The 21,656-nt window shown below is 40.0% G+C and overlaps 1 protein-coding gene across 1 annotated transcript in view; it reads right to left on the reverse strand.

Moving 5' to 3' along the window:
* XYLT1 (xylosyltransferase 1) overlaps positions 1 to 21,656 on the reverse strand; it is a 320,557-nt gene that overhangs the window by 30,342 nt on the left and 268,559 nt on the right. Inside the window, exons 7-10 of the mRNA XM_073362329.1 lie at positions 16,762 to 16,978; positions 14,268 to 14,444; positions 7,777 to 8,039; positions 1,868 to 2,063 (exon numbers count right to left, since the gene is read on the reverse strand). Coding sequence (XP_073218430.1) covers positions 1,868 to 2,063; positions 7,777 to 8,039; positions 14,268 to 14,444; positions 16,762 to 16,978 — 853 coding nt within the window. The remainder of the gene's footprint in view (positions 1 to 1,867; positions 2,064 to 7,776; positions 8,040 to 14,267; positions 14,445 to 16,761; positions 16,979 to 21,656) is intronic.

Below are 21,656 nucleotides of genomic sequence, written 5' to 3' on the forward strand. Positions count from 1 at the left end.
TTGGGAAAGGCAGCACAGATATGACATGACGAGCATAACCATCATCCTGAGTTTTCTGTCTGGTTGCTTAGCTCACAGCCTTTGATCCTAAGACTGTGGTAATCCTCATAGTAGGAGCACGGACTGATTTATTTTACAGGCATGAGATCTTTCAGAAACAAGAAATGTCATTTAGAATGACGGTGGATCAGTTGTGGAGCTTGTCAGCCTTGACTAAAGCCAATGGAGTTATTCTGTACGTACACTAGGGAGCAAAGCTGGATCCAAAGGCAGAGAGATCTGTTTTCCAAGGGTAGTCAGAAAATAAAGTAAATGATTAAATGATGATTAAAATGATTGGCTTTGTGCTTCCTAGTCTGTCTTAATATGAATCAACTGCGAAAGGAGAGAACAATCAGACACAGCAAACAAAACTCTTTTCAAGCGTATCTTGATGACTGTTTCCAATGGAAGAAAAATTTCCTTCTGAAGTGAGGGGAACTCACCAAGTGTCAAATTCTTCCCTTGCTTACATTTACATGATTCCCACTGAGGTCAATGGGGACACAGGCATCAATCTTAGGACAGATTTTGGGCCTTTTCCAGGAACTGATACAAATCAAGATTTTTTCTTTTTCTTATTAACACTGTATTTAAAATAGACACCCAAGTACTTTAAACAAATTTTGTCACTCAGCTAGATGAACTGTTTCTGTTGCTCACCCACATGTTTTCAAACTTAGAAGCACTTAAATCAGGAATCATGCTAAAGTAGAATTAAGAACCTAACAAACAACAGAAGTGCTACAAAACACAAGAAATACAGCTTGTATGACAATTTATCACTGCACGAAATGGCAAGTCAACCACCAGACACATTGATAAACAGAATGCATCCCACATTCATCTTCTTAATGGGACATTAATGTCTCGGATTTGCCACGCACACCAAAACACTGAATCCTACCTAGGCCTTTCTTAATTGCCCAAGAAGACGATAATTTATGGACTTAGCCATAATGAGTGGGAACAAATTTGTTCAATCAATTTTATGCTTTAATTGAAAATTGTGGCCTAACAAGAAACATCATGAAATTAACTGTTTTAGACAGTTATATGTTTAAAATACAATATAGATGTCCGATTCTATTATTGGTATATTTCTCATGATGCATTTTAGGGGTACATTTTTTACAGTGTGTGTGTCAGATAATGGGACAAATCCAATGAGGAAATAACGGAATCTGTGGGTAAATCTCAACCATTACTGTGGTAATTTTCTCTTTGATGTTCCTACATCAACATTCTATCCATACGTAGTTTCATTTTTCCTAATTTTAATTTTTTTCAGTGGGTTCACAAGAGGGAGGATCTAATAGCATGGGCTAGAGAAAAGAGCTGGCTCCATCACACAGTCCATCTCAATCTGGAGCTGCAGTGACCTTCTCCCCCATCCCCGAGTCTCTCTGGAAGGGGAAATTGACACAGATGATAATTCCTGTAAGGCACTGACCACCTGTTGTGAGATAGCTGTCCTCATCTGCCACTTAACTCCAGGGGATCTGAGGGCATTTAGAATATTGCAGGAAGTGCTCAGCATGTTACACGGTTGGGCCATAAATCATGATTTGCATCAATATTTCCTGCGATGAAGGACTTGTGCACTAATGCACCGAGCCACTCTGCATTTGAAAAAGTTGATGAATTGACATGCAAATTCACCAGTTGTTTGTAAAAGATGTGGCTGATTGGTTGGGTTTTTTTGCTCCACTAATTGGCAGGCTGTGGGCATTTTTTGGTTTTGGCTTGGCTGCACAAGGGGGGCAAGTACCAAAAATGTGCCCTGGCTGGCAAAATGGCGAGGACTGCTCTAGCTAGGAACGCTTACCTCTGAAAACTGCAGCCTTCCAAAATCACTTGGTGGACTAACAATCTTAAACATTTTCTTTGGCATCACCCAAGTTTCCAAAGTCTCTAGTTTACTGACAGCCAGATTCGTTGCATGATGTTTGATTAAGAAGCCCTGAAAACGATCAGCGAGGAAGTAGAGTTGGACTGAAACTGGATGGCCCATGGGATAGTACCTGTAAAACACACAGTATATGCACATGGACAAGGATTATGAAAAATCAGACACATGAAATCACCATTTACTTTGGGCTAATGGTTTAAAAGGACATTCGTTTCAACTATGACATATGCTGCTTTAGCATTAAGAGATTTTAAATTTGTTCATTACTCGGTATCAGATATTCTTAGGCTTTTCTGATTACTCAAACAAAAAATTGTTAGTAAGAACATGCATTCATTTAAAAGGCATTCACAGCTAAACTTTTAAGCTGTCTCTTTGGGCCCCAAAATTCCATTTACTTACTAATCCTTTCTGCTAAAAAGGTCCTGCACAAAGGTGGACAGTTTGAACTCTGAAGATATTATTTTACTGAGTGGTGGGGAGACCAAGCTACAAAGTTCAGATTCAAAGTTTTCCCGGATTTAGGGGTGTTCAGATTTGGGGTTCCAGTCCAAAGTGAAATCCATGTCAAAACCAAATCCAAACTTTCCTTAAAGAAGGGGATATCCAATTTCAAGCCATGTTCAAGTCCTTCTCTAATTTCATTTTGTAAGGGAGGGGGTGGATAGTGGGGATATGTCTACACTGCAGTAAAAGACCCCCGGCATGGCCATGACTGGCTTGGGTCAGCTGACTCAGGCTTGTTGTGCTCAGGCTGCAGGGCTTTATAATTGCAATGTAGACATGTGGGCTTGGGCTAGAGCCTGGGCTCTCAGACCCCACGAGGGGGTGGGTTTCAGAGCCCGGGCTCCAGCCCGAGCCTGAATGTTTACAGTGCTATGTTTAGTCTTGCAGCCCTGTGAGCTCCAGTCAGCTGAGCTGGACTTTGAGGCTTGGTATGGTAGGTTCTGTATTACAGTCTAGACATACCCTGGATTTCATGAAAGAAACCCTAATAGCACGGGCTAGGGTGGGGCAAAGTCAAGCAGCCTCTTACTCCCTCTCTCATACACAGAGCTCTGCCAATGCTCCCTATTCTGGCTCACAAAATTCCAGCAAGGGAACTCTGCTGAGAAGAAACTGTGAATTGTGTTTATACCAGTTGGTTCTGAATAATGTGATAACAGAGAAGCATTACTTTAAATACAGTTACATAGCATTGGCGTCTACAGACTTGATACGTTTCTAACAACCCTTAAGTATCAATGAGAAGGGCCTTCCATTCGAAGATATGACTGCACTGAATTTCAGGGAGAATCCACTCCTTCTTTGGCCCTGTTTCTGCATGTGCTTAATCTTATACACTATAAGTAGCTCTGATTACTTCAATTCGCAGTGGACTATTTACAGTGTGTAAAGCTAAGTATGTAAGTCTTTGCAGGTTTGGGGTCTTTCTGCCTCATGGCTGAGAAGCCAAAATAAAAGAAAAAATAAATTTATAGGATGTGCGCCAAAGAGAAAAACTTTCCAAGCAAAAGGAGAGAAATGCAGCTTGGCCGGTTTCTAGATTTTCTGGTGACAGTTCTATGACATTAATAAATGTCCACTGTTTACATAATTACGGTTATAAAATTCCTTACTCTTGTGACTTCAGAAAGCCTTTGATACCAATGTACAGATGTAAAGAGTAGTCCATAAAGTAACTGTAGCAAACAGCCCTACCAACCTGTGAATATTTGAAAGCAGTACTGGACACTAAAGCAGAAGGTCTGTTTATTATGTATATGTTTTATCATCTCTCATTATCTGTCTCTCTGTTTTTACGGACCCCATCACCATCTCATCCAAGTTCCCATCACTGCTACAGTAAAAACGGATGCCTCTTTTACATGAATTACATTAAAATTCTAAGGTGGTCATCTTGAACCAGTTCTCAATATTATATTTGCCACATACAAATTAAAAATACAAAGTCAACGAAAGCCCTTCTGTCTTCCAATGACTGGATGCACCACAGAGCTCTTTTCCTGCTGCTTTCTTCCAACTCCAACCAGTCTTAAATTAAATCATCATACTGACCGTGAGACTCACGTCACAAAACCACCGCACCTTGTATGCAATGATTGGTATGCTTTCTTCAAGAGAGTCACACCGGGAACAGTAGAGGGCACTGCAAGTCAGGGCACAGGAGATGCACTGGCTGAGCTAGTGCCCAATTCAAGTCAATGCAACTAAGTCTTGCTCTCATGAGTACTGGATTCATTCACAAAGGGACGTGTTCTACTCATTGAGTTCTGCAGGGCTGCATGGGTGAAATGGAAAGAAGGAGCTGGCCCAAACTTTTTATAACACAACTAGTGGAAGGTTGGGATTGCTTGTGCCCAGGATCATCATCATTTTTACTTCTTAGGCCTGGTCTACACAGCGAGATCCCGTGCAGAAAGCCAGGGTGCGAATCTACAGCGCACCAGCTTGCCCACAGCAGTGCAGTGAAAATCCCAGCATGCAGCGTAGTGGACTATACTGCAGTACACTGAGCCGCATTCCAGGACTTCCACTGCACTGCCGTACTGTCCGCACAGCGAGTTAGTGCATGGCAAGCTGGTGCGCTGGAGATTGGCACCTGGTTTGCTGTACAGTAACTGGCTATGTCAATATGCCCGTAGAAAGACTAACCAGGAGATTTAGTAGCTTTTCATTAAGCTCTTGAAATAAAAGACACCATGGCCATAGATTTAAATGACAAACTTATGGCTCATTGGTTCTTTCATCCAGAAAAAGATTTTCTTAACAATATAGAAAAAGGTATAATTTATGGCTTTGGCATCAGTATCACTTGCTATTTTTAAAATCCTGTAATTAACTGTTAGTCTACTGTAAGTACTCAGAAACAGATATGTGACAGACCCATTGAAAGCCTGCTGGTGTCACATCTACCCACAAAAAACTAGACTCCCCACAATATAATACCACAGGGAGCTAGCAATGAAGACGGCCAGCCAGGAACAATGCTGCATTATAAGAAACCAGTACCACCAAGGCTGAAATATCTAGAGCATGAGAAATAAACATAGGAAGACAGAATACAAACAAGGCTGACACTGATGGACTCTGCTAAAACACAGCAAACAGATCACTGCAGCCAGTACAGGCAACAAACTAACTTCTGTTCTGAATACTAAGGCCTCCTGTTTTATGTATATGTTGCAGCAAATATTTACAGTATCCATGAAACAGTCTGAGTAAATTGTCTCATGTCAGCAGTTGGCAAAAATGTCTAGAGGTGAAAAGAAATAAATTAAGTCCCAGCACCCTCTAATATGGCTTGCACTGAATATGTCGACATGTAATATCATCTAGTTCAAGAACAGTCTGCCGGGGGTGCATCTTTTTGAGGCAGTGGTCTACTCCTCTTTAGGTGAAGTCTGGCAGACAATTTCTTTTATAGCAATCTTTTGGGCAGCAACAGTTTCTCACAGGCACTGGTTGCAGCGTGGGATTGACTCTGAATGTGATCTTGAGCTGTACAGCTTTCCTTGTGGTGCCTACAGCAGTGTGAAATAAACTGGGGTGGTGACTGCAATATCATTTGATGTCGCGTGGCTGCCAGCCCTACAGCAAAAGTGATACAGCCAAGGAACCCAACCCAAGTCTATTACCTCGAAGAAACCCAAACTTATGAAAGAGAAAGAGAGAGAGAGAGGCAGGAAAGAAAAGAAAACACAGACACACAGGGGAGGAGACGCCAAAAAGGGAAGAGTTGTGTTTTGTAAAGTAAGGGCTAGCCATTCCTATAAAATGTAAATTGGATGGTATGTTAAACTGTACTTGTTGCTACATAATCAGATATTAACAACCTGCTTTGAATGTTTCTAGAGGTTTAGCCCAAGTATCCAAGTGCAGTTTCAATTGGATACGACAGTCCTCACTTCCTGCCCTGAACTGTTTCATAGTTTTGCTGTGCAGGGTTAAACAGCTATATTTCACCCCAGAGGTGGTTGCATTTCAATGGTGGATGAAGGTATTGTCTCATATACAGTCTATCAGTTTAAGCTTGAAAAGCACTTTGTGATCCTTTGAGATGAAAGGCTCGATATAAATGCAGTAAGATTATTAATATAAATAATCATCACAATGTTGGCAAAAGGAATAAGAACATAAAGTAATTGTAATATGATTTTTTTTTATCAGTTACATGTAGCTCTCATCTCCTGTCCTGGTTAAATTGCTACAAGCCAAGTGACTTTGGCATTCACCAGATCTGCCTCTATTTCAAATCAGGGATGGTATGCTACGAGTTATTATTTATATCTAGTTGTTGTTGATCTTTTTATTGCTTTGTAGCAAGAGCCTTTAGTGGTAGGGCTGTAATAGACATCTAGATCAGTGGTTCTCAAAGCTGGTCCGCCGCTTGTTCAGGGAAAGCCCCTGGTGGGCTGGACCGGTTTGTTTACCTGCCGCGGTTCGCCGCTCCAGGCCAATGGGGGCTGTGGGAAGCGGTGCGGGCCAAGGGACATGCTGGCTGCCCTTCCCACAGCCCCCACTGGCCGGGAGCTGCGGCATGTAAACAAACTGGTCCGGCCCACCAGGGGCTTTCCCTGAACAAGCGGCAGACCAGCTTTGACAACCACTGATCTAGATCCCATATTGCCAGAGCTTCTCAAGTGGGACAGTACTCAGCACTTTGGTGACTGACTAAGAACACCACAGAGAATTAGGTTCCTACTCAAGAACACATGAGAGACCAACTCCATTTCTCAAACTGCAAGGAATGGCTTTAGCACTTGCAGAGCTAGATTAAGTGAATTTTCTGTTAGGGTAAAAACTAGAAGTGTACATGAGTCCCGATAAACAATGTATAAGTAATTACATTTTAGAACAGAAAGGGAACCATACAATATAAGGGAAGACTTTAAAAGATGCAATATCCTTGGGTTGAAAATAAAGAGCTTTAACATGTGAGTGCAGGCAATAAACACCTACCACAGGACTTAGCTTTGCTTTGAAATGAATGAAAGTAAGTCTGTTTAACTATAAGCATTTTTTAAAATGGATTTTTCTTCACTTGATTTATAGCTGGAAACCTTTAATAAAAGTGTGTCTTTAACATCTTTAATTTTTTTTAAAAAATTATTACTTTATTCATATTAATGGAATAATTGCCTGTTGCTTTTGAAAACATCACTGGCTGCATTTTCAGCACAAGGCTACTGCAACTGTTCAAGAAAACTTAACTTGTGTGATTACTTCTTGTGAACACCACACATGAAAATCTGCTCATAAAGGGGCAAGCAGGAAAGATCATTAACCCTCATTTTTGAGGGACTGAAATCCTGTCTTCTGCTTCCTGGCAAGTACAAATGTCAGCATGACCTCTACTGAAATGAGACTAAGAATCTAGGAGCTGTGAATGTAAACAGATACTCACTAAATTAATAAATAAAACCCACTACCCAAATGGAACCTGTCACTACTGACTAGGCCTAAGAAGTGCTCTTTAAAAGTCTATCAAATAAATCATATACATAATGTCAACCCTGGACAACTGATATATAACAGTAAGTATAAACACCTTTGAAAATATGCACAGTTTATCAAAACCAGAACTGACAAGCCCTATACGTACGTCAGCCTATACAACAAAATGGATGAAATGCCCTGCGTGGGTGAATTGTTCACTCCATTCTAATCCAGCACAGCCACTCTGTACTGTACATCACACCCCAATATTCAGATCTGATACAAAGCTCACTGAAGTCAGTGGGGATCCTCACTGGTCTTTGGATCAGGCCCTGTACCTCTAAGACTCCTGCTTTCACAGGAAAAAAGAAAAGTTTAAAACTAACCGGCAGCTGTTGTCTCCATCAGTGTGCAATGACGTCTCAGCTCTCCTTAGGCCCAAGCGGGAAAATGAGTGATACATGGTCAGAATGACATCACTGAGGCTATGGATGCCATCGGGCTCATCATATATATTCTCCCAATACGACCTGAGGCCTGGCGTGCCAGATGGGTAGTTACCATACAAATAATAGTCCAACTGACCAATGATTTCTTGATTCACCACGGCTTCAAATTTGCGGGCAAAGAATGTTGGCCTGGCGGTTTGCTGTGTTGATACAAAAGAAAAAATACCTTAGAGTTAGTTCCCGTTTCCAGTACAAACCTCTCGTTCTAAGCAATAGGCTGGAGTTAAGGATGTAAGCAGCATTTACCCATGGCCACAGACGAGTTAAGCAGTAATGCCGGAGATGGAGTAAGTATTATATAAAAAGCTGTGCTTTCCTCCAACTATAGTGCAGAAGATCCCTATGCTAGTGCACAAAAGGAGAAACTTCTTGCCCCATCTTTGAGCCTTCTGTTTACCTGTCCAGGGCCAGACAGAATTTTATTCTAAATATTTGGTTTTACAGCACAGAAGTACACTTTAAAGAATCTATAGAAGACATGATTCCTGTCCTGAAGAGCTCATAATCTAAATAAAGACAGGGCATGACAAACAGCAGGAAGAGAGAAGGATAAGAATTACAACAAGACTGTGGCCATTGCATAACAAAAGGATTTGAAGTCTATCAGGGGAAAGGGGTAGTGGTGTGGAAGACCTAAAAATCAAGAGTCTGATGCTTACTTGGGTTTAGGCTTTCCCTTTGCAGAGACTATTTAAATTTGTTTCCTCTAAGATAGGAGATAGCAGATAGATACAAAGTGTGAATACACTCTAGAGAGCGAAAACAGTGAAATAGAAATCTACCACCAATAATTATAAGAAATAGGTTTGTCAACTCCAAGATCTAGACAATGTGTTTCTTTTATACAGAGAAAGGTGAACATATTGGATATATCATTCCCTTAGGAGCTGGTAGGTAACTTTGTTAAGTGAACCAAAATGTCATCTGTGAGATGCAGGCAAACAAGTATAGCAGTATTAGTGGGGTACAGAAAAGGAGCAGTGTGACCTGGTGAATAGCATCTCAGTTGCTAAACTGCTGTGTGACCTTGGGTAAGTCACATCACCTCTGTGTGCCTTTGTTTCTTCTCTCATTCTTTGTCTATCTTGTCTACTTAGACCATAAACTCTTGATGAGATAACTGTCCCTTTCCCGAAAGATATGTACAATGCCTAGCACCACGGTCTGATCATGGCTAGGGCCTTTACACAGTACTGCAATACAAACATTTAAATAATAATACTAATGCAGAAAAAAAAATGGGAGAGGAGACTATTTCCTTTTGCTTAAATCAGTCTTACAGTGGTCAGTCTCAGAGCAACAGACAATTCAGGCTGAGAATAACGTCTATCAGATCAGTGGTCAAAGATGGGCAAAGGATATCAGAGGGGTCATCTTGATTCAGTTGGGGAGTTCTACATTAAAAAAAAATCCTAAGGCGGTCAAAGCTAGTGACCCTTACCCATACGGACAAAGTATACTGTTCTCTCACAGGTACTCAGATATGAGCCAGGTATAGAGAAATGAAGAGTGGCGATGAATACTGTTCTCTCACTGTTGCTTTGACCTATAAAAACAAGCTGTTGTGTCCAAAGATTTTGCATTTTTGAGTGATTCCTTCTTATCACAGTATGTGGGAAATTTTTCAACAGGATTGTAGGACTCACTGGGCCAGATTCATCCCTGGTGTAACTCCACTGACTTCCAGGATGAATTTGGCTATTATAATGACAATGCTAAAGACCAATTCGCTACCAGTTGTTTGCAAGACATAACTGGTATCATGAAGTTTTGCACTTGTCATTGAGGGTACCAGGGGAGTTATTTCACTCAGGAAGACCAGTATTATGCACAGTAATACAAATATATAGAAACTCTTTGTTTACAACCATTCCTTAGTTCTCTTTTGTTCAAACTCACCCCTGTGCACAGAGCTAGTATAATATCTATATGCCACTTTAAAATTCCATTTAAGCCCCCAAAATTAAGTGGGTCTTAAGTGGTGCATAGGCTTTACAGGAGAGGATTGCACCCTTTCAGAACAAGGTTCTTTGCCATCAGAAATAAGCGGGCAATGACTAGCAAGGATGCAGTATGATATTAGTCTAAAGAAAAAGCTCCATAATGGTTTCCAGACCAAGATAATATGTTTCAAGTGCACTTACTGAAAGGCTTTCTATCAGCATCACACTAAAGTTTAGTAGAGCATACACAGAAAGTTTAGGGAACATGTTACCATTGCACGAAACCCTAAATGAACAGGATTACTGCAGCCTTCACAGCATTCCATCTATATTTTATTCTCAACATATTGTCATTATAAACAATCTTCTCTTCCTGAATTTCATCACATTTAACTGAGAGGAATATGCTAAATCAGTTTAGGGGATTAAAATGCAAGCAAGTTAGAGTCAATGCTTGTTATTAATATATGGTATCTGAAAGCTAATCAAATTAAAGGAAAAACAGAAAGTTTAAGGGAAAAATCATGGATTGCTCTTTAATCTTTCTTGTAACAGAAGAGGCTATTTCCAGGATCTCTTTGGATTTTAGAGTACTGTGCATGGATGGCTAGTCAGTTAGCTTGAAATCATTTTAGAAGATGATGGAAGAATTTACTTTGGAAAATTACAACTCCTTTATAACACTATAAGTTCAATGTTCCTCAACATAGCTCTTGCTTTTTTGGTTCTCATTCTGTTTAATCCTGTCCTTTTGTATCTCATTCGGGAGAAGACAGAGTGAGGCCAGGTCTACACAAGCAGCCTTTTGCCAGTATAGCTATACTAGTGTACTGTAACTGGCAGAGGGCTAGTAGTGTGGACAAACGTTTATGCAAGCAAAACTGCACTTTTGCTGGTATAGTTCACTGTAGGACCCCCCCCCAAGCAAAATAACCCGTACTGGGAAAAGCACAGGTTTTCCATCACTTGCCTCAGCTAATTAATTAAATGTCCCAAGTGGGTTTAAACATTTTGGAATGTGAAGTAATAAGCTAGTACTGCCCATACAGGGCAGGTCAGTGGGGCAAAGAGGTATGGTGATTAGTGGTCACAAAGATAAAGTCTACACGAAAGAGACGGGTCTGCGGAAAAGGCGGGGGAGGGGGAGGGGGAGGGGGAGGAGGAGGAGGAGGGGTGGAGAGAGAGAGATGGGCTTGCAAAAGAGAGCAGGAGATGTCTGGAAGCTACAGATTTATATCCCATTGCTGTTATCTTCTTCCACAAATGGGGAAAGAGTTTTGTGCTGTGACAGGATATAGTTAATACTGGTTGCATTCAGAAACATGTTCTGGCCATTATATGATGTTCCACAACCGAATAAGGTTCGGATACTCAGCCCCCCACCCCAGCATAGGGCTGTGATGGATGGATAAAAAGGAAGATGTGGGAGGGGGACTGGCAGAAGAACTATGCCCTTTGTCTAATGAGGGTTGCCCAGCAGTCCATGGGGAAGCTGCTGTAAGTTAGAGCAGCCCCTGGGACTCACCAAGCTTACTGCAGGTGCTTGACAAGCCCCCAAAGCAGGCAGAATCCTGGAGGCCCATAAATGCCTTAAAGCCACTCTTCCTGAGAAGAACAGTACAAATCTAGCTCACTAGATCAACACAAAGAAGATAGAGTGTTATAGAGAGATTATAAATAGTGGTTTCCTTCAGGATGATTCATCCTCCCTGGTCAATAAGTGAGAGGAACCAAAGATACATAACCAATGTTTACTGATTCCTTTCCTGAAGTCTCTACCCTCTGTATTTCCAAAGACAATGGCTTCTGCACTAGCAAGTGTTCATTTGAGGGGTTTCTTTTTTTATTAGAGAGTATGACTGCTGCCCAGCTGCACTGGCTTTCCTGGAATGGGCTGTTGCAAAGTCCTGAAAAAAAAACAGCCATTCCCCACAGAGTGGGAGAACTCTCCTCTCTCCCCTGCCAGAGAACCCTATTGTTCGATTGCAGTGGTGAGGGAACGAGAAGGCCTGGATGCGGAGAACATTAAGTTCTTGTTATCCACGTCTGCCCAATTGGCAGGAAACAAGGACAACATTAGAAAAATCAATCGTATCCGTCACAAAGTGCAGTAAGGGTGCCACACCCAGCCAGAGAGGGTGTAAAGGGAACCTCCGTGGGAGAACATAAGACAATGTGCTGTTGGGAGTCTGTTTCCCTTTTCTGCGTTTCTTCCTTCTTTAAACATGTGCCTTTAATTTTTTTCTTCAGTGAATCAACCCAGATAATGAACTCTTTGAGGAGCTTTACAAACATATTTCTTGTGTGGCAAATTAAGCTAGTTTATATATATATGAATGCACACACACACATATATAGCCTGATTATCCACTTCACTGACACTTCTGTAAATCAGGATTAATTTCATCCAAATCAGTGGATGCTCCCCAGGTATAAAACTGCTGTGAGTGAAAACAGAACATGGCCCATTATATATAATTAGGTCACTAGGTACAGATAAAAGTTAGAGAGGGATGGGTGAGGAGTGATTTTGCCATGTTAACTTATATGGAGACCAATTAAGCACAATGCAGTACAGTCAATCTGTACAAAGCAGTTGTGAAGAGCACTGGGGACAGAAGCTGAAATTTCCCTTCTCTCGCACCAGTTCCCATACTGAGAGCCAGTTCCATCTCTCCTTCATGTGATGACTCACCATGTGCTGAGGAGATGGAGCAAACTTTTCATGATGAGCAGTCAGCATGAGACCTGGAGCCCCTGCAGCACTCGAACAATTTATAAGAGGTCAAGTAGCGAGCAAAGAATATGCAGATGCAGAAGTGCAGAAGCCCAGAAGAGGAGCAAGAACAGAATTTTAAACAGTGTCAGCTGAACATAGCTTCTCTTAGGTTATACATTTCACAAGTCCTGGTAGGGCTTTGAGAAGGACAGGAAGATTGGCTATCAAAGGGCTGAAAAACAATCATTTAGCTGTATAGTTTATATGTATAGATTTGCTGTTTCAAAATGTTAACAGGGTTCTGGGAAAGGTGCCATCTATGGCAGAGGCTCTTACTTTTTGATCAGTCCCTTTTAAATTTCCTGCTTTGTACTATACATAATCTTGGATGTATTAGTAGTTATACACTTCTTAATTTTACTTAGTTAGCTTTTAAACTGGCTTTATTTTATCTTGTTCAGGTTTTGTGTGCCAGCTTTGGGGAGTGGCAGAGTTCAAAGGTGCTACAGATCTTATCATAAGGAATTATTTTTCACTCTATGACTGTTCAGATCATGTGCTCGCCCCTCTGATATTCCCTCCCTCTGTAGCACACTTTATATTCCTTTGGAAATTGAGTCATATTTTTGGTGAAATGTGTGTATTTCAGGGACTTTCTCATCAGGTATTTGTCAGAAGTCACCTTTTCCGCTTATTTCAACTTGTGATTTCTGAGCTTTTACTGCACAGTTTGCCTGATTATTCCCTGAAATGTGGCTAACGCATGTTTTCGTAGCTTGGAGATGGGTCAGACGCTGCTGATTCTCTCTAGTTTATAAAGGCTTTTTACTTATTCTTCGCTGGACTCTTTACTGGATCAGAGTTTGGGATGCCTGGGTGTGTCAGAGAAGCTCTTTTAGGGTAAATGTCTTGTTTAGCATTTTTGAGAGTGCCTCTGTCACTGACATTAGCCATGCTTGGTATATAGTATATTTCAACAGAAATAAGGTCTCTGGTTTGGACTGGCTGTCATTTATGCTTCATGAGGTATTGCAACCTGCCCCACACAAAGCCTGAGTAAACCGGCTTTGCGCAGGGAAACTTGCAGGGATTGGGCAATGGAACTGCAGATCCAGTAACTTGGTCCGTAGTCCAAGAGCAGCTTCTCTCATGTGTGGTTCACTGCCCCCTTGCATTGGGAAATGCTTGAAAAGATACAAACTGTAACACCTTGCTTTATGCAACACACCGTTATTTATTGTTAGTACCAAGCACTCAGGCCTATTACAGTCCAGAGCCCAATCCCACCCACTGCCCATCCAATGTTGCTCTCGTACACGTCCCTAAATAGTGTAGCATAAGGGGGAAATCAAATGTCTTAAGGTTCCTATACTGCAGTTTTGCCAACTCCAAGTGTCAAAAACCATTAAGTCAGACCCCAAAAATCATAAGATTGCCTTGCAAATCATGACTTTAAAAATTATAATTACAAATGTTGGAGTCCTTTAATTTGCCTTTTGAGCCTTCAGGGTTCACTCGGGTCACATTTTCAAGCTTTTCCCCTTCAAACATGAGGGTCAGAATCTTCCTTTTTAAAAAGTGAAAACAGATTCTTACGTCATTACCTGAATCCATAGCTATGAAATTAGACTGCTTCCCAACATCAAAGAGATAGAGAGGTGAAAAACCAGCCCCCCTGACACATGGCAAACAGAGACTTGACTTACCTGAAATCTGTGGAAGTCTGCTGGTTTGAAATCATTAGGCGAGCAGCCACACCAATCAACAATGTGCTTGTACTGACATTTGCAGCCCAGTTTACGGTTCCAGTTAGTGATGCGCAAATTGTTGTCCACCATGGAGTCACAGTGAGGGCTATTTTCCAGGACAGTATGAAAGAAGGACTGCAAGAAAATAACAGTTCAGTACATTCAGCTCCTCAGACTTCGGTTTTCATCTTCACTTTCAGCTCAGAAAACCAGCCTACAGTCCTGAACCTTGACCAACCTGGACTATCCGATCTAGAAGTAAGAGAGTTACCTTCCCTTGTAGCTTTGCCTTGGTCCCTTCCCTATAGGATAGAGAGCATAGCACAGTGCGGACACAGCCAAACAATAATAAAGTCTGGGGCAAAGCCATGCTACAAAAGGCTGATTGGCCGCAGGCATTCTAGCTCTTTAGACCTCTGGAATAACTGGCTTTGTGATCCTGAGACTGAAAGGCACCATTCTCATTACTGTGCTGTATTTATTTCAGCTGTCCGAGAAATTCCTGCTCCAAGGGATCCCCATTATTTTGTCTTCGAAGTTACTCTGTGGTCTACTACGCTCAGAACTGTTTTCCTTGGAGACACGTTGATGATAAATTTCAAAGCGTTTTCTATAACAACTCTCAGCCTGTCTCTTCCACCATCGTTACTGATGGAAAAATAAACAGCCTCATAATCAATTCTTCTGTTCGTCTGTCTACCTCAGAGACCAAGGATTACTTATAATGTGCTGCTAGCTGAGTGACCTCATACAGAAAAATAACACTAACCCCAGCTACCAGAAAGACATTCTGTCTCCTGCAATTACTTCTGAAACTGTAAGTCTTTATTTGCTGACTCAAGGCAGCAAGGAATTCCTATTGGGTTCTCCTAATTATCTCATCATAATTTAAGCTATTACATAAATCCTGTGTAATGGGGACCGATGTAGCAGGTTAACAGGTCAGGAAAGGCAGAATGATTTTTAGAAGTTACTTATGGACCTAGCATAAGAAAACCTTGTGGAGGGCAGCAGTGCAACATAATCAAATTTAGCTCTGCGAAAGATGATTTTTAGGAGCAGTGTCTTGTCTTTAAAAACTGCTATAGCATGATCTATAAATAAATGGCATAGCATTAGCATGGCTGACCCCCAAATAATCCCCCTACCCTTTTTTAATGTTAAATGACAGCCCAGTGAATATGGATTTTACGCTTGAATTGTCTGGTTAAACCCATAAAGGCATACATTCCCAGTCAAGCGAGGAAAAAAAAAACCCTACTACCCAATTTCTCATTGCCCTGTGTCCTTTCATAATGATACAGAAATTCTCTGCAAGATAATGGATGAAAAGGTTATCAGAGTTGAGAGAAGAAGTGAATTTTAGAAGAAATAGGATTAAAGGGAGATTATTTAACGTGTGTGAAATAATAAACCCCATCAAATTATGAGAACCACTGTGCTCAACTGAATGACAAAAGGTCTCTATTTGCAAGATTGGTCTCATCAATCCACCAAAGACTCAGGTGCCACTACCGAGAAAGGCTGATATCATTAAAAGACAGTCATTAAGTTAGCCTTCCTCACAGATATTCAGGAACACATACAGCGCGTTAATACCTTGGAGAAAGAGTCTGACAACCCATGGGAGCAATGAATCTAAATCACACTTTTGGATCACATTCAGAATGGAACATCTACTTTTGTTTGTTTATTTCATCCATCCTGGGAGATCCCACAGCTGAATGATTATGGAGGTGATGCTCTCAAATACATTTAGAGATACAAGAGGGATCAGTGCAAAAACTCCCCAGAAATTCTGTGAATCGGTCCTAAATATTGATAATCTATGAAGGAAATCAATTATTCTTTCTGGTGAAAGAACAACCTGTGAAAATGTCAGACTGTGTACACTATTTGAAGATAACGCACACCCTTCCTGACAAACTGCTACATGTTAGACTGAAACAAATTCTAGTCTGCACTCCCTTCTGCATCACTTAGAGCTGGAGTGATTTCTGAGTGATCTAGATTATTGGTGACTGTGCCTTCCAGCTGAGTTTTGAATTGAACAATAAATCTTTGTTTGCAGACCTTTCATTTTAACGTACTTATTTTTATTTTTAAATAAAAGGGATGGATGCAATGAGGAAAGCTACTTACCGATATGGGTCTCCATCCCTATTAGTTTTTATAAGTCTTTATAGAAGGACATTTGTAAGGAAAGGAAAATTGAAGTTTTGGTTATTCTGTAATAGTTTAACTGGTTCAAAATGTAAATAACCAACCAAAGAAAAAAAGTAGTTGAAATATTAAAAGGCTTAATCATCGTAAAATTACTTTCCGTTAAGCATACATGGGGCCCAATCCAAAGCCCACTGAAATCAACACAGAGAATCCCAATGACTTCAGTGATCTTTGCATCAGGCCTAGAGACAGCTTTGAAGAGTGAGGCTTCTGTAAATCCACACACCTCAGCGGGAAGCAAAGTATACGAATAGAACCTCTTCATCTTTGTCACCAGATCATCACTGGAAAAGATGACATACTCCACAAAGTTCCTGTTCAATAGGAACCAGTCTGACCCTCCATCCAGAGTTATTCCTTCTGGGATTTTCCGGTCTCCAAGGCGCCACATGTGTGTATCACATTCTAGGAAAAGCCTGTCCAGACCTTGTTTTCTAATAAACCTAGGAAAAAGAAAAGGGAGCCATGAAAAGTTAATTGGTGTTTTCTTAACATCACTAGCACTCAAAATAAAGAAGCTACTATAGACAAATGAAATAAATGGTTATGGTTTATATGAGTGTTCCGTTTATAAATTATTTATAAAAGATTAATAAATACTTTAATAAATAATGAATCAGTTGTTATACATTGTTAGAGTCCAAAGGTCAATCAATTGCTTATAAACACGTATACGCTTTCTGCTGATGTCCTTATAAATATCCACTACACATGGGCCGCATGTCTGTAATATGTTTATAACATTCATTAACCCGTTACAAACAGAACTGCAATATAAAAAAATCACTGAGAAAATCTCGGTATTTATATTTAGATTTAATTGATTTCTGCTTTTAAAGAAGTCAAATAATTGCTTTTGAAAGATAACTAATAACTTTTCAGAAAATGGAAATTATTTTCTTGCTGAATTATTGTTCCACATACATTTCTATCAAAGGCACATAAAATCAGAAGTAAAATTTTATTACTTTTTGTTATAGAACAAGTATGTTTCCCACCCTCACTTTCAAGTCTAGAGTAAATAACACTGGGCATCTTTTTCGTTTGTTGCTGACCCACAGACAAAAGAAGCAATGACAGAATTGAAATGTTATGGACACTGATTATTTGAGTCCAATACAGCAAGAGAAATAGACTTGGAAAATCAAGGTATGTTTGAAAGCAGGATGGGTTGCACGCTCACAGGTGGCTTTGTGACTGCCTGATGTAGGTTTCTATTTGTTTTACCATTTTCAGAGTTACTTCCCAGAAAGTGATACCATCTAGAAAGCAGAATAATGAGAAACATAAATTAGCTGATCCAGTAATGTAATGTCAGGAAGGATCTTGCCTTCTAGTGATAATGCAGATCTCTACTTTCAGTTCTGAAGACTGCCTGTGTATTTTGAGAAGTAACAAATATTCGCCATCTGGCTCATCTATACTCAACAAATAAATGTCCATCAGGTATTAGTCAGAGACCATAAAACCCATTGGATTTAGGAGCTGCAGGCGAACTTGAGTTGTGTTGCCAGTAGCAAAAGACCTGTGTTTTATTTGTCAAAAAAACCCCAAAACCTTGGTTTTGTAGAACACTGTAATTATCTATTACTTTTTACAAAGAAACATTTAAAAGATAGAACATTTGCGACCGTATTCAGAAACAGAAAAAAAAAATGGTAAAGGAAGCCAGCATTTGTGTGGTGCTGTCTGATGGCAGTCCCAATGGTTACACGGGAAAGCCAGTTCACTACATTTTGGAAACCAAGAAAGACCAAGACGTGGAACAAAATGCTATTTCAGGTCAGGAGTGAGGTGCGCTGAAAGAGCTGACTGTTGTGATGCTGCACAGAAGTGACTCTACTAGTATTTTTTATGAGTAAAATTTTTTCTCTGGTTTTTTTCATTAAGACACAAAGAAAACATTTCTGTACCCCGTCCCCCTCACAGATACACAACCCCAAGGAAAAAAAGAATCAACAGTCAAAACAAAAATCTTTGTGAACTACCAGATCTCCTAGAACCTTGATATTTTGCCCATTAGCAAGCTAACTCCTTGATTAGGGCTTCCTTCTAGAATTAATGAAGGAACCAAGACAGAATTATAACTTGACTGTTTCTTGTATCTAATGACAAAATGCTTGGTAAAAGGAGTCTAAATCCCACTAATTTTGGAGTCTAGTATCTACCTTTCCAGTCCTGGAACTTAGAAAAGAAAAGCTACACTGTTAACGTAAAGTGAAATTTACGTGAACTTTCAGACAAGAGTTGAGAATTTTTTCTTTCCATTAACAAGTTTCTAATTTCATGTTCCATTATGAGGGATAATGGAAAAAGTCTTGCAATTTTAATGCAGTCCTCTGGAAAGTAATCTTCAAATTCAATATTTATGCAGTTATCTGCAAATCAAATATTAACGTGTCTGAAAGTTTGGTCATTTATTTACTTTTCTCAAAAAGAAGCAGCTGGAAATGACCATTCAGATTAACTATTTTAACCAAATAGTGGGATGTTATTGATCATATTTAAGAGGGAAGTAGAGTCCTTTCCTATTAGTTTCTCTCAATTGCTGCCTGCATGAACTTCTTGAATTTTGTCCTATTGTTACTAAAAAGAAGCTTCCTTAGTTGTGAACAGCACCCCTCCACACTACCCTCAAAATAAACAGATAATAAATAAATAGAATTGCAAGCACTAAAATTACATTAATATTAGATGGGTCTGCCCTCTGCCCAGAAGCAAAACCCGGCCAAAGCTGGCTCTGAAAGAATATGTCCAGTTTAATGGCTGGAATGTCTCAGTGAATCTGGCCTTACAGCTTTATTTATAACACAATGTTTTCCCAAATAATCAACTCTCTCTCTCTCTCTGTGACAGCATATACAGAGAATTATAAAATTGTTGGGAGCATGCAATATTTGCCTGGTAAACCCCAATCCTAAAATCCTACAGAACAAGACTATCAGAAGCAAACTGATTTTGACTGATACTACTCTATCGGGGAACTACGCTGGCAGGGGGAATGGCCTGGATTACCTAGTAGGACAATTCCTTTGCTAACTGCTGTCTGTGTGAGTAAACTTTACCTAAAATAATATAACAGCTTCAAAATAGCATGAGATACAATATTAAGACAAAAGAAGAAAATAATTTTCAGCAGGATGGTTGCCTGTTTGGTGTATATACATTTATACTCCCTATTTTTTTACTTGACATATTTGACATTATAACTTATGGGTGCAACAACAATCTGCTAACAAGCTTCCATGGCAAATCCTCTCAGTTTGCTTGTGCTGCAATGATTTCCAGATCAGACAAAATCACAGGACACTTAAACTTGCCCACAAGGAGACGTAGCCAGCATTCAAACAAACTATGTGCAGAGAACAAGTCACGCAAATGCATGTATATATAAGGATGAAATTCTGACTGCACTGAATTCAATGGGAGCTGTCCCACTTATTTCAAAGAGGCCAAGATGTCACTCTTAGTCTTTAAATTTAAATGTCTATTTCTTTAGTCTTGTTTGGTTAAGCTCCTATAAATTGTAATACTGCACCAACCTCATCCCATGCTAAACTTCAGAAGGAGAGTGGTTAATGCACAGACAATAGTATATTTCCCATCTCCTTTGTCCTTCTTGGGGTTTTACACAATAGGAGAGCTACATGATAATTCCCAGATTAAAGAAAAAAATGGATTTAGCACCAAGATTTCTCTAACATTAGCCAAAGTGGACAACTTCAGCGGCTTTCCAGCATTTTGAACTGGAAGTAAGGGTGCCAAGACCCCTACACACAAAGGTCTCCAGAGCTCAGGTAATCACAAATTAACTTGCAACGGCGATGATGTATAGTTGTCAGAGTAGATAACAAACCACTTTCTTCAAGCATGTTTCAGGGCTGGTGGAGTATAAGGGTTGGAACTTGATGGAATTGGGAACAATATCAGATGAAGATACTCACCCCATTCCTCCTGGTCCTCCTGGGGGTGGAGGCTGACAGCTCACGACCCCCCATTTAATAACTTTGTGACCCCCTGAGGGGTCACGACCCTCAGTTTGAGAACCCCTGGTCTTGACAGCTCAGGGGTACAATATATGTCTCACGACCCTGCTCTCACTTTGCAACATTTGAAAATATTTACAAATTCATTTCAGATAGGCTTATGGAATTATAAAATAAAAACCCTAAAGCTCACTGCAAATCTCTTTTCTCTTTGGTACTTTTTCATGCTTCCCTCCTGCCTCCAGCTCCTGTTGCTCTTCTGAAATCAAATGTAATACGTCTATTAATGCTCATATGATAAGAGAAAACCTTTCTGTCAGCTACTAAGACAAGCAAAACCACTTGCATTGATCCAAACCTCATTAGGGGTCTGACCCAAAGGGAAGACTGACAGACTTCAGTGGGTTTTGGAACAGATACTAACTCATCCCCAAATATAATAACCCAAAGTTATAGTTCTCAAATACATGCTGGGCCAACTTCTGCCCTCGTGTCAGAGTGCACTGAAAAACACATTGATTTCAGAGTTTGACCTATTTACACCAAGGCTACATTTGCCCTGCTAAATTTACATTTATAAAGACAGATATTCTACATTGAACATACACCATCAACCACAACTAAAAAGAATCCGCTTTAAATATATTTATTAAAGTGAACTACTCACACTAATTCCTATTCAGTTGTTTTATATTACATTTACTGATATTAAACATTATTTAACACAAGGAACTGCTCTATTAAATGTATATTTGGACTTTAAAGAAACACAGTCAATTTAAAAATCATAGTTTTGTCTGAAGTGTAATATTGTTGCAAGTGACACCTATACCTGAAAGAAATTAGAGAAGAAAATTATTTCCCCCTATTTTTCCCAGTCTTTTTACTTTGTGCATTTGACAGCACTTTGTGAAGAGAAAGTTTCACTGTTCTTCCATACTAGGCAGTTACTTTCCCTTGTTTGTGTGACTCATCATAGGGAGAGAAAAACAATTTTTAAAATAGGAAAATGTGATTGAAAAGACACAAAAATGGCCAAGGGACTCACAAACGGATGTAGTACTTGAAAGCACTTTTAACTCAATTTTTAAATAGCTCTTTTAAAGTGTTATCTGTTAACCAAAACTTCACTGTC

The sequence above is a fragment of the Lepidochelys kempii genome, chromosome 10 (genome assembly GCF_965140265.1).
Source record: "Lepidochelys kempii isolate rLepKem1 chromosome 10, rLepKem1.hap2, whole genome shotgun sequence".
NCBI lineage: Eukaryota > Metazoa > Chordata > Testudines > Cheloniidae > Lepidochelys > Lepidochelys kempii.